Source organism: Stenella coeruleoalba (genome assembly GCF_951394435.1).
Source record: "Stenella coeruleoalba genome assembly, chromosome: 15".
In the NCBI taxonomy this organism is placed as follows: Eukaryota; Metazoa; Chordata; class Mammalia; order Artiodactyla; family Delphinidae; genus Stenella; species Stenella coeruleoalba.
Window position 1 is genome coordinate 20,946,199 of NC_137161.1, and position 12,779 is coordinate 20,958,977.

Genomic DNA, 12,779 nt, shown 5'->3' on the forward strand with positions numbered 1-12,779 from the left:
TTCTAGGCTGAAGTTTCTCCTCCTCAGTGTTAGAAGATCAGCCAGATGCCATCATGAGGGCCTTCCAATTGCAGGATTCTCTGGGGCTCCATATAAAGGCTCTCACATGGAAACAGGGAAGCAGGTGAGAGCTTACTCATAATTAGAGAAAGAAATGAATAAACTGGAAAATAGGGCTTCTATGTATTAATCAGATTAAAAAAAGTTAAAAAATGGGCCAAAGTGGATCTCCTTTATTTAAAAATTATTATTAGAGGGCGAGTCTTCTTGTTTTTAACTACTTTCCTTTAGTTAAGAGGGGATAACATCCTGTACCTCTGCATAATCTAAAAGCTATCATGCCTTTGAAGCTGAAGAATGTCTTAGATGACTTCAGAATCTCCCCCAATGCAATATTACTGCACAAACCAGTGAATACAAAAATAGTTCCATACAAAAACTGCTCTTACTTAAGGACTCCACAGAAGAAGGAACCACAAAAGCTATTTCTGTAAGGGCATCAGCATAATACAGCACCTTCTTCTGTCCGTTGAAAATGCTAGCCCCAGCATCTTCAGAGGAAATCACTTCATCTAGGAATGAGAAACACTACATTACTGCTCTAAAAAGTGGGGAAAACCAATATCATCCTGCTTCCTGAAATTTTAACTGGTTAATAAAGTGATAATAAATAGAAGGTACATTTTCGACATGAACCAATTAATGTATAAGAAGAATAAACCATAAATGTTCATTAAATGTCTTTACACTAACTTTATTTTTTAAATTAGAAGTTGTATTTTTAAAAAATTTATTTTATTTATTCATTTTTGGCTGCATTGGGTCTTCGTTGCTGCGTGCGGGCTTCCTCTAGTTGCAGCGAGCGGGGGCTACTCTTCGTTGCGGTGCATGGGCTTCTCATTGTGGTGGCTTCCCTTTGTTGTGGAGCACGGGCTCTAGGCATACGGGCTTCAGTACTTGTGGCACACAGGCTCAGTAGTTGTGGCGTGCAGGCTCTAGAGTGCAGGCTCAGTAGTTGTGGTGCACATACACTAACTTTAAATCATAAAATCTTAATTTCATACTTTCTGAAACTACTCTAAACCAGACCACTTCTGATTAGCAGGACCTTTAGCTCATCTGTATAAGGCGGATTTAGGCAACAGTCTCTTTGGAAGAGGTAACAGTAATCAAAAGGGAGAAGACTACCACAGTCCCTCTGAAGGGAAGGGGGACAGATGTCTGCGTGTGTGTACTCTTGCTTTCAAGGCATTTCCTGTCCCTGGTCTCTCTCTACTGCTCCTCAGCTTTGCTTCTGTTCCACTTTCCCCAGTGATCAGTGATATAATATGAAAGTGTACAGGCTGTTTAGTAATAGTATCTGCTCTAAGCCAGCAAGATTGAATTAACAAAAGTAACACTCCTGAGAGCTAGTATAGTTTTCAATTAAAATGGACACAATGCCCTGCCAGTAATACATAAAAGATCAACAACCTGACAAAAAACTGGGAAGAGGAAATAAACAAGTAGTTCTCAGGTAAGAAATAAAAATATGAGAAGATGCTGAAACTCAATCATAATTAAAAATAGAAAATTCCTCACCTAACAGACTGGAAGACACCTAAATTGGTGAGGATGTGGCAAACAGGAAGTTTAGACCAGAGGTTAGCAAACACTTTCTGCAAAGGATCAGATAGTAAATAAGGCTTTGCATGCCATATGGTCTCTGCCACGACTACTTAAGTCTGCCGTTGTAGCATGAAAGCAGTCAGATAATACATAAAGAAGTGTGGCTGAGATCCAAAAAAACTTTATTTACAAAAACAGGCATGGGCTGTAGTTGCTGACTCCCGGTTTAGATGCTGGGCAAGCACTTGTGTCTGCTGCAGTACACACTGTGGTTACTGCCCCAACATCCACTCCACCCTCCCCTCCTCTACCTTGTTTGTTTCTATCAGGATCATTCCATCTCTCTTGCCACAGCGACAGGCTCAGGGTGGTCCAATCACTGCGTATCTCAGGATTTGGGGAGAAGGGAGGTTCTGAGACTCAGCTAATCTCTCCTCTTCAGACTAGTGTGGTATGTGAATGTAAAGCCTAGAACTGCCTTATTTGCACTATGAGGAAAGCCAGGCTGGGACAAAGCCAATACATGGAAATCAGAGCTAAAGAAAAACTGCAGAGAAATAGAACAGGACTGCTGATCAAATGGCAACAAAAAATGTACACTAATCTCTGGAATTTTCAGTTATATGAGGCAATAAATGACCTTCAAACTCTAAGCCAATTTGGGTCGGGTTTTCTGTTACCTCCAACCTTAAGCATCCAACTGATACATTTATACATTTATCAAACTAAAAAATGTGCAAATCCTTTATCAATTCTACTTATGAGAACTTAGTCTATAAATACACTCAAGCACATATTAAAGGTTATGTGGCAATTAAAATTAGAGCATATCCTCAAATACTTTGATTCAACCTTGCTTGAAAGTAGAAAAAATTACAAGTCACAAGTCACAATGATATTCAATGGGAAACCTTGAGAGAGTATAATCTTGTTGACAGAAAAACTTTGCTAATTCAAAGCACTGGACACAGGCATTACCCACTTGAGAGAGGTATTATTAACTTTCCAGTGATTTCAAGATTTCAAGAGCTCCCAGAACAAAAAGCACTAGCCAGGTGGTGCAAAGGCCTTAAGTTTAAACTTATACTTGCTCTGGTACTTGTTATCCTGATTACAGCTCCTCAGGAGGATTTGCAGAGATGGGCATGAATCTCTCAGAGACAGTCAGCTGTTTACTACAAAGATTTTTATATAATATCCCAAGAATGTAACTTAAATGACAGCCACAAAGTCTAAAAAACACATCTGTTAATAGGAAACTATATTTATTAGACAAAATACACTTGTTAGGAAACTGTACTGTTTGCTATAATCTAAATTTATTATAATATTGTTATAGAAAATGGAATTTGTTCACTCACACTACAAAAAAAGGAACTTATTAACCTTGTGATAATTATGCCATTAATTTTATATTAATTAACTCTGTCATTATATATGTATATAACATATACATTCATTTATATATACATATACATAAGTATTCCCCATATTAACAGAAAATGTCTGGAAGACTATACAATTATTAAGTGACCTCCTGTGAGGATTAGAGGAAAGAGACTTTTCCATTCTATACCTCTGCTTGTTTTTTTTTGTTGTTGTTTTTTTTGCGCTACGCAGGCCTCTCACTGCTGTGGCCTCTCCCATTGTGGAGCACAGGCTCCGGACGCACAGGCTCAGCGGCCATGGCTCACGGGCCCAGCCGCTCCGTGGCATGTGGGATCTTCCCGGACTGGGGCACGAACCCGTGTCCCCTGCATCGGCAGGCGGACCCTCAACCACTGCGCCACCAGGGAAGCCCTCTGCTTGTTTTTTTTTTTAATAAGACTACAAACTAATAGTAATGGGCGAAAAGTCAAGAGTAACAAAACAAGAAAAAACAAATGAACATACGAGTTTTACCTTGTTCGGGTCCTTCACCATCATCGCAACTGTTAATAGACCAACTGGTAGAAACATGCCCAGTCCAGCCAGGGTGTCTGCCCACATCTACCGCCCAGCCAAGGGAGAGCAAAAATTCTAGGAAATGTGGCTGAACATTTCTGGAAGACTCCACATTCTTTAAAATCTGAAATATATACCAATCATCAGATATAATGAAGGAAACAAAAGGGCGTATCAAAATAAGCTTCATAAAAATCGATTCACTTTGAAGTGTCTGATAAATCAAGCCCAAGCTTAGAATAAACTGGGGACTATCTATATCACTGTAGTTAAAAATGCATGCTTCCAAGTTAGATAGATTTGGGTTTAAATCCTGGCTGGGCCTTGGGCAAGTTTCTTAACCCCACTGCTTCAGTTTCTTCATCTATAAAGTGAGTAATAATGATGGCTGTGAAGATTAGGTGAGATAAGAAATACAAGAAAATCCTTTAGCTCCCTCCCTAGCAAAATAATTATTGAGCTAGACATGTTTACTAAAAGTAAACAAAAAACACTAAGTCCCCGCCTTCACAGAGTCTGATTAGTGAAAAACATTACATAGGTATGTGATTATTTACTTACAAATCTTGACAAATGCTATAAAAAGTATAAACCTGTTACAAATTCAATAATTAATGAGTGGGAAAACATCCTTCTCTTAGTCCAAAGAAAAGAATGTAACCATTCCAGAAAAAAATGAAGTGACCAGAAGGATCTCTCCTCTTCACCAAGTACAAAACTTAATTCCTGGGCCTCAGAAAGAAAAGTCCCTTGTTCTAAAACAGTGGTTCTCATGGGGGTGACTTTGCTCTCCAGGGGACATTTGGCAATGTCTGGAGACATTTTTGATATCACAACTGGTGGGGCACTGCTGGGACCTAGTGAGTAGATGCCAAAGATGCTGCTATATGTCCTATTCTATAGAACAGCTCCCATAACAAGGAATTATCTGGCCCAAAATAGCAACAGTGCTTCTGTTGAAAACCTAATGCTAGAGGAAGAAAAAGGAGGAATCCTCTACAAATTAAAAATGAGATGGGGAGAGGGGTAGTGTATCAACATCACCTGGGGAATCTCTTAAAACATAAGATTCTCTTAGCCTACTCCAGAACTTCTTTATCAGATCAGGAGAGATAAGATCCTGGAATTACTACTTTTAAAAGCTCTCCCAAGTAACTTTTGATGCAGCCAGTCCACAGATCACTGATGTAGTTGATACAATGTTAATCTATGGCAAGACCATCTGGAGGCCTAATGAAGTCAAAATATGTGGTGTGTTACGTCGAATACTTCTCAATCCACCGGGCATCATTGCCAGGCCATTATCTCTTAAACATATCATCTCTTAAACACATCATCTCCTTAGAAGTGTACCTGTTTAGTTCACCCATATCCCTTCATATCCTTCTAAGTGCCAGGAAACTGATTTGACTGCCAGTTCTCGTTTTCTTCCAATTAAAATTTTTTTCAGAAGTGAAACTTTTAAATAAACAACTTGAAAATTTAGTCAAGATGCAATAAGTAAGTCAAATTCAACTTGCAGGCCACTGGCTGGCAGCTGGAAATTAATCTAAATCTTCCCTGTGACTAGGGAAGGCAGGTCTCAGCCATTCTAAAGGAGGCCTCAGAGAATCTTATTGTTTTCTAGTCACACTCAGTTCCTAGAAAGCCAAGGAAACTCAACCGGTGTTAACAATTACCTCAAGGGTTTATAGAATTTATAGCATAAAAATTTACCCCCAAAATCCAGAAATCTCACCTCCTGGTTTGTTTTCTGACCTGGCTTCATATAGAAAATAAAAACTGTGTCGAAGGGACGACATGGCAAGAGATCCAGATACCCAATGTCATCAAAAAATCCAGGTATCATGGAGTCAAGTGCAATAAGGTGAGGAGGTAGACGACTATTTGCAGGTTCCTATCGCCAAAGGAAGAAAGGAGAAATTATTATCTCTCTTCATCATTCTAATTATAAAAGCAATACTTGCTCACGGTTTAATAAACATTAAGTAAAAAAAAAAAATTATAAAGTCGCAGCAATAAGCACAACCATAATCCCAAACTACAGAAACTATTTAACATGCTTGTGTTCTTCCTTCCAGTTCTCTTATTTGCCTTTTTCTGCTGAAAGACAGTTGAAATCTTAATATGTATATAATTTAAAATCCTATTTTCTCTATAAAATATCAAGCTTTCTAGCAAAAAATTTTATATGTATTTTATTCTTATTCATTGCCGGTCTTAATGCAAAATGGTACAGCCATGCCCGGAGGCAATTTGGCAGTTTCTTGCAAAGCTAAACATAGTCTTACCATACAGTGAAGCAATTACGTAACTTGGTATTTTCCCATATGAATTAAAAACATGCCTACACAAAAACCTGCACACAAATGTTTACAAGCAGCTTTATTCATAATGGCCAAAACTTGCAAGCAACCAAGGTGTCTTTCTGTAGGTGAATGGATAAGTAGACTGTGATACATCCACACAATGGACTATTATTCAGTAATAAAAAGAAATGTGCTATCAAGTCACAAAAAGACATGGAGGAAACTTAAATGCAAATCACTAAGTGAAAGAAGCCAATCTGAAGAGGATACATACTATATGATTCCAACTATATGACATTCTGGAAAAGGCAAAACTGTAGAGACAGTAAAAAAAATCAGGGGTTGGGTGGGGGAAGGAGGAGGAAGTATGACTAAGAAGACTACACTGGATTTTTAGGGCAGTGAAACTATTTTGTATAATGCTATAATGATGGACACATGTTATTATACGCATTTGTCAAAACCCACAGAATTGTACAACACAGAGTGAACTCAGGTAAACTATGGACTTCAGTTAATAATCCATCCCATACTGGTTCATCACTTGTTACAGATGTGTCACAACAATGCAAGATGTTACAATACGAGAAACTGTGTGTGTGGAGGAAGAGAGGTTATATGGGAAGTCTCTCTACTTTCTACTCAATTGTTCTGCAAACCTAAAACTGCTTTAAAAAATAGTCTATTAATTTTTTAAGGCATTTTTTGTTTTGTTTCCCCCCATCCTTTATCTTCTTTGAGATCCTGATCTTGCCCAGCAGGTTGGGCCATCCATGATATTTTTCAGGAAAGCATCCCCCAGAGATGGCAAGGATTACTCTCTTCTACAATAGCAAGGATCGTGAGCCTGGTCTTCTAGTCCATTATATAACATTCCTAACAAGGGTTGAGGCAACACCCTATCATCAAAAACATTACTATTTTTGCAGTCAAACAGAAGAGTATTCACACTATGAAATAAGTAAGACTACAAATAGCCTCGCATCAATTCAGGTCAGATTTTTCCACTAAGTGAATTTTATACAAACATACAAAAGAACTTCTAGTTTTCATTTTTTACTTTGAAATCATGGATAAGGAACTACAGACCTGTAGCATGCTATGATACACCTTATAGGACAAAGGCTCCACATTCTTTCTTTTTTAAATAAGCTATCTCATCACCTTGCTCTTCTGGATGATCTTCTGATTCAGGAACATAACATGCATATATTTTATACCTCTTAACTCTTAATAACTTTAAAGTTTTTCTCTCTAGGTCTGTGTTTTAATACATTTTCTTAGAATAACTTTTGTCAATATCGCAGTTGTAACTGAGGTATTTTGGCATCATATTTGTAACTGCATATTAGAGCCACAGTCATTAATATCTATACTTGGTGTGTAGTGATCTTAATTCCCATTTACTTTAAACATTCTATTGATTCTCTTATGGCTGTCTAATTAGAAATCATATTACCTGAGAACTGTCTTTTCCTTTCCAATGGTTTTTTTCCTCTTATTTAGTTTCTTTTAATATTTCACTGACTTTCCTGGTTTTGATACTATACTGTAGTTATGTAAGATGTTACCCATCGGGGGACCCTCCCTGCACATTTTTAAAAAAAAACTTTCTGTTAATCTATAATTATTTAAAAATTAAAATAGGGACTTCCCTGGTGGTGCAGTCGTTAAGAATTCGCCTGCATATGCAGGGGACATGGGTTCAATCCCTGGTCCGGGAAGACCCTACATGCCACGGAGCAACTAAGCCCACTTGCTGCAACTACTGAAGCCTGCATGCTCTAGGGCCCGCATGCCACAACTACGGAGCCCACGTGCTGCAACAACTGAAGCCCACGCGCCTAGAGCCTGTGCTCCGCAACAAGAGAAGCCACCGCAGTGAGAAACCCATGCACCTCAATGAAGAGTAGCCCTCACTCGCCACAACTAGAGAAAGCCCACGTGCAGCAATGAAGACCCAACACAGCCAAAAAAAAATTTTTTTTAATTAAAAATAAAATTAAAATAACTTTTCATTAACTAAAAAACTCTCAGTGTTAAACAGTGGCCAAGGTAGATATCCTTTACCCCTGATTTTTAACAAAGGGTGGTTCTAGTTTCCTCATTCCCCATCTCGTTTCCTAAACAGGCTGCCATTTACTGAGATCTACATTACTGGCCCTAACTAAGTTTTTGGTTTTTTGTTTATTCATTTTTTAAAAATCAGACTGAATATTATTCTACTGAATACTGACTGTTTTATTGACTGATCTGCTAAAATAGGATCAAATTATTTTCTTAATAACTTTACTAATATTTACCAATAACTGACTCGCCTTAAGTTCCTAGGATAAACCTTACTTGGTTGTAGAAGTTAATTTGTTTAACACGCTGCTGAATTCAATTTTACTAGCATTCTCCTTAACACTTTTGCACATATATTCGTAAGTAAAGATTGGTTTATAGCTTTTTCATGTGTGTGCTGTCTGGTATAAATTACTAGAGATAAGGTAAGATTCATAAAATAAACCAGTTTACTTTCTGACTTTTTCCTATGTTCTCTCTCTTTTTTTAAAAAAATATTTATTTGGCTGTGCTGGGTCTTAGTTGCAGCACGCGGGATCTTCATCGCAGCATGCAGGCTCTTAGTTGTGGCATGTGGGATCTAATTCCCGGGATTGAACCTGGGCCCCCTGCATTGGGAGTGCGGAGTCTTAACCACTGGACCACCGGGGAAGTCCCTTTTTCCTATGTTCTGAACCAGGTGAGAAAGCATGAGAATTATTTCCTTGAAAGCTTAAAAATTTCAAGCAGAATAGATAACATGAAAGGAAAACTTCAATCTCAGAGACAGGGCTGTTAAGGCTCTTCTTGTCTCCCTTCAGTCCATGCCTCTTCTTGTCTCCCTTCAGTCCACAGAATGTAATATTTTCTTCTAGTATGTTTTTATTTACTGCTTCTACTCTGTTCAATTTTCTCCACTAGGAATACCACTAATCATTTTTAGGTTGTATCTTTGTTCCTGGCCTTCCATATTTACCACTGTATTTCTCATTATTTTCCTCTTTCTGTTGTTTTCTTCTGCATTTTAAGAGTTTTTTACTTTTTACTCTCCACCACTAACTCGATTTTCTACAACATAAAATATTTTTCATCTACATGCTGAAATCCAAACTCAGTCAGCAATGTTCCCCTCTGCTTTCCTTAAAAGTTAAATGGCCTTTAACCAAGTAGCTGTTGGCGAGTAAGGGCAGGGGGCAACTTGTGCAATAAACAACTTCTTGCCTAGCAATCTTCAGTTGTGCTTTTCAAAACAAACAGGCCTTAGTACAAACTCTAAATCCACATTCAGGGAAGCCATTTCACATTTTTGAGGCCCTGTTTCCACATCTGTGAAATAGAGATACCATTACTTTCCTTGTAAAATTGTTTTAATGGAATTAAGAATAATGACATTATTTACCTTACAGGCTGGTTGACTTTGTACTACGTACTACATGAAGCACCTGACACGATCATAATGAGATGGATACCCTTATCACCCCTATTTATCTATTTATTTATTTATTTTTGGCTGCATTGGGTCTTTGTTGCTGTGCACGGGCTTTCTCTAGTTGCAGCGAGTGGGGGCTACTCTTTGTTGCGGTGCGCGGGCTTCTCATTGCAGTGGCTTCTCTTGTTGTGGAGCACGGGCTCTAGGTGCACGGGCTTCAGTAGCTGTGGCTGGCAGGCTCAGTAGTTGCAGTGCATGAGCTCTAGAACGCAGGCTCAGTAGTCGTGGCGCAAGGGCTTAGTTGCTTTGTGGTATGTGGGATCCTCCCAGACCAGGGCTCGAACCCGTGTCCCCTGCATTGGCAGGAGGATTCTTAACCACTGCAACACCAGGGAAGCCCACCCCTATTTTATAGATGAGGAACTAAGACTCAGAAAAGTTGGGCAACTTGCCCAAGATCACATAGCTGGCAAGTAGTGATGCCAGGACATAAACCTAGACAGTCTGATCTCAGGAACTGCACAACATAAGAAGTGCTTATACTTGTTCCTTTTTAAAAGTGGCATAGAAGAGCAGAGTAAATTGTAGCCCATACTTTCAGTAATAAAGTGTACTGGGGAAGAGTTTTAACATTCTTTTTTCTAATTATCTATAGATTTCATTAATATGTGTGATATGAGTCCTACATTACCTAGGAAAATTCAGAGGCGCATATATTATTATATTATAAGCAGTCTCCTCAGACAGAACTCTAAATAGATTCATGGGAAAACTGTCTTGGAGCTCATATTATAACCTACAGCATCATGGAATTTCATTTCCTTGTATGAAGGGTAAGGTTTTAAACAGTTTGTTTTTTAAAATTCCTTCTATCTTCATAAAAATGCTTTAGCTATCAGCAGCTGAATGTTAATATATGAATATATTTACTCATAAAAGTTTACAGAAATTACCTTCAATGCTTCTAAGGACAAAAATCCAAAGTGTGAAAGGAAAAGGCGTGCTGTTTGGAATTCCTGGGCAGGAGGTGGGGGCTTACAATCTGTAATCGGATCAGGAAAACTTCTCTTCTGCAATTCCTCCTCACTTTGTTGTTCAAGGTGTATTTCATAAGCAATCTGCTGGGCCATGCCATTCCTTAATTTTTCATGTCTCTCTTCTAACTGAAATAAACCGAACATTTCATTTTTTTGGAATTATCATAAAAGTAATAGAATTAATCAAGTTTTAAATGAAAATAAAGCTACAAGCAACAAAATAAATGAAGATAATTTTCAGTGATCAACACCGAGTTTCAATTCAGTACAACCAAGAGCATACAATCAAGCAAATACGTTACAAGGTTAAAACAAATACCCAAAACATGTCCCTACAGCCTCAAAAATTGCTCCTTCATCTCCTTGCTGTAAGTGAAACCACTCTGTCTCTGCTTCCCTTCACATCGGCAAGAAAGGGGGCAGAGTCGTTGCTCTCTGCCAGATCCCTGTCCATCTTCATCCTGCAGTGATCCCCTCATGTTTTGAAGTCCATAACCATAGCATTAGTTGCTATACTCTTGGAGTTATTACCTCTGCTTCCCTTCTGATCCATCCTATTTAAAATTCCATCCTCTTTGGTGAACAGCCTGGCTTATATTCCTACAACCTCCTCAACCTTCACAACTCTTGCCATCCATGACACACGTTGTACCTCAGATGTGCTGTACTTTAAAGAGCTACCATCCTGAAATTCCTTTCCTACAGCTCACCCAAACTCCTGCTCCCCCTTTACTATCACTGAGAGGCAAACAACCCCTCCCCGTATTTCCCCAAGCCATTAGCATCCTTCTGGCTTCATCTACCTCCCAACCAAAACTAAATCCCCGAATCTGACATCTTATACCCTCTTCTAAGCATATAACATGGCTGTGTTGTTCCTTATTCTTCCTTATTCACCCAGCCAATCTCCACACCATTCAAATTTTTTACTTATGCCTCTGGATACCAAGGACTTTTTTTTTTTTTTGCGGTATGCGGGCCTCTCACTGCTGTGGCCTCTCCCGCTGCGGAGCGCAGGCTCCGGACGCGCAGGCTCAGGCTCTCCGCGGCATGTGGGATCTTCCCGGACCGGGGCACGGACCCGTGTCCCCTGCATCGGCAGGCAGACTCTCAACCACTGCGCCACCAGGGAAGCCCTGGATACCAAGGACTTTTGGAGAAAGTCAGCAGAGTGCATTAAGTAACTTCACTACAGATGATGCTACTTAAACCTAGCTGGGCTGCCTGGCAATTTTAAGAATCATCTTTGCTTCCCTATTTCATTGCTAAGAACTAAGATTAAAATTTATATAAGCTGCTTTAATTTTCCTCCTTTCCACCTCTAAATGTCTCCGAACCTTCACTGACCCTCTCCTCTCCTGTCTTACCAGAAGTGTCCCTTTTCTAAACTCAATCACAGGTTCTTGACCCTACTGCCTCCAGGGCTTTACTCTGTTACTCATCATTTCCCCAGCCCACCTTACAGTGTTGGCAGGTGCAGACCCTTTTCCACTGGCTCCTTCCACCTCTAATTCTTCTTGAATTAAAAAAAAAGAAAGAAAAAGAAAAACCAGCCTTGCGTTTCCTTAGCTAAGGCTATTTCCTCACACTCTTTTTCACTCTGTACCCTTCCCTTTACTGCTAACAGTAACAGTGTAGTTTATATTCACTGCCTTTTCCTCTTTAACCATTCATTCCCCAGACCCTTACACTTTAATACTCCTTTGAACTTGCTCTCAAAGGTCACCAACATTTCATGACAAAATCCAGGGGCCTCTTCTTAGTGCTCCTTCTCCTTGATCTCTCTAGCATTGGAAACTGCAGGCAGCCTCCATTCCTAACCTTATATTCTCTCATGCCCTGACATACCTGTCTTCCATTTCTTAAAATTCTTCTCTCTTGACCTAAGTGACCAATTACTTAATCTATTTAAGTATCTAAATTAATCTAAACCCAAATAAATTTCTCCCATTTTCCCAAACCTGTCCTCTTCCTAATGTCTATATTTCTATAAATGGCACTGTTATCTTTGTCACTCAAGCCTGAAATCTAAAGTTCTTTGGCTCTTTTCCTTCCCTCATCAATCCAAGACTGTCTGGATCTACCTCTACAAGACATGCCATATATTTAAACTTCCACTATCAATGAGGTAGTCCTTCCCATCCCCTGCCTAGATTGTCATAACTGTCTCTGAATTGGGCTCCCTTCTCCAAATATCCTCCACTAGGGTCTGATCATATCAGAACACTACTGAAACCACAGACCAGCCCAGGCAGCCCAGTGCCACCTCTCTATAAGATATGTCCAGTTTCTTTCAATCAGCCACAATCTATATTTGTCTTACTACACGGTAACCTCCTGGATGACAAATACCCAGGTCATCTTATGAATCACCCCCAGGAATACCAAAGAAAGGCAGTGTCTTGA

The 12,779-nt window shown here is 39.3% G+C and overlaps 1 protein-coding gene across 2 annotated transcripts in view; it reads right to left on the minus strand.

The window, feature by feature from the left end:
* RALGAPB (Ral GTPase activating protein non-catalytic subunit beta) overlaps positions 1–12,779 on the minus strand; it is a 101,682-nt gene that overhangs the window by 10,779 nt on the left and 78,124 nt on the right. For both annotated transcript variants that reach the window (XM_079946234.1, XM_079946233.1), the window contains exons 22-25: positions 10,290–10,499; positions 5,291–5,449; positions 3,511–3,676; positions 450–572 (exon numbers count right to left, since the gene is read on the minus strand). In XM_079946234.1, coding sequence (XP_079802360.1) covers positions 450–572; positions 3,511–3,676; positions 5,291–5,449; positions 10,290–10,499 — 658 coding nt within the window. The remainder of the gene's footprint in view (positions 1–449; positions 573–3,510; positions 3,677–5,290; positions 5,450–10,289; positions 10,500–12,779) is intronic.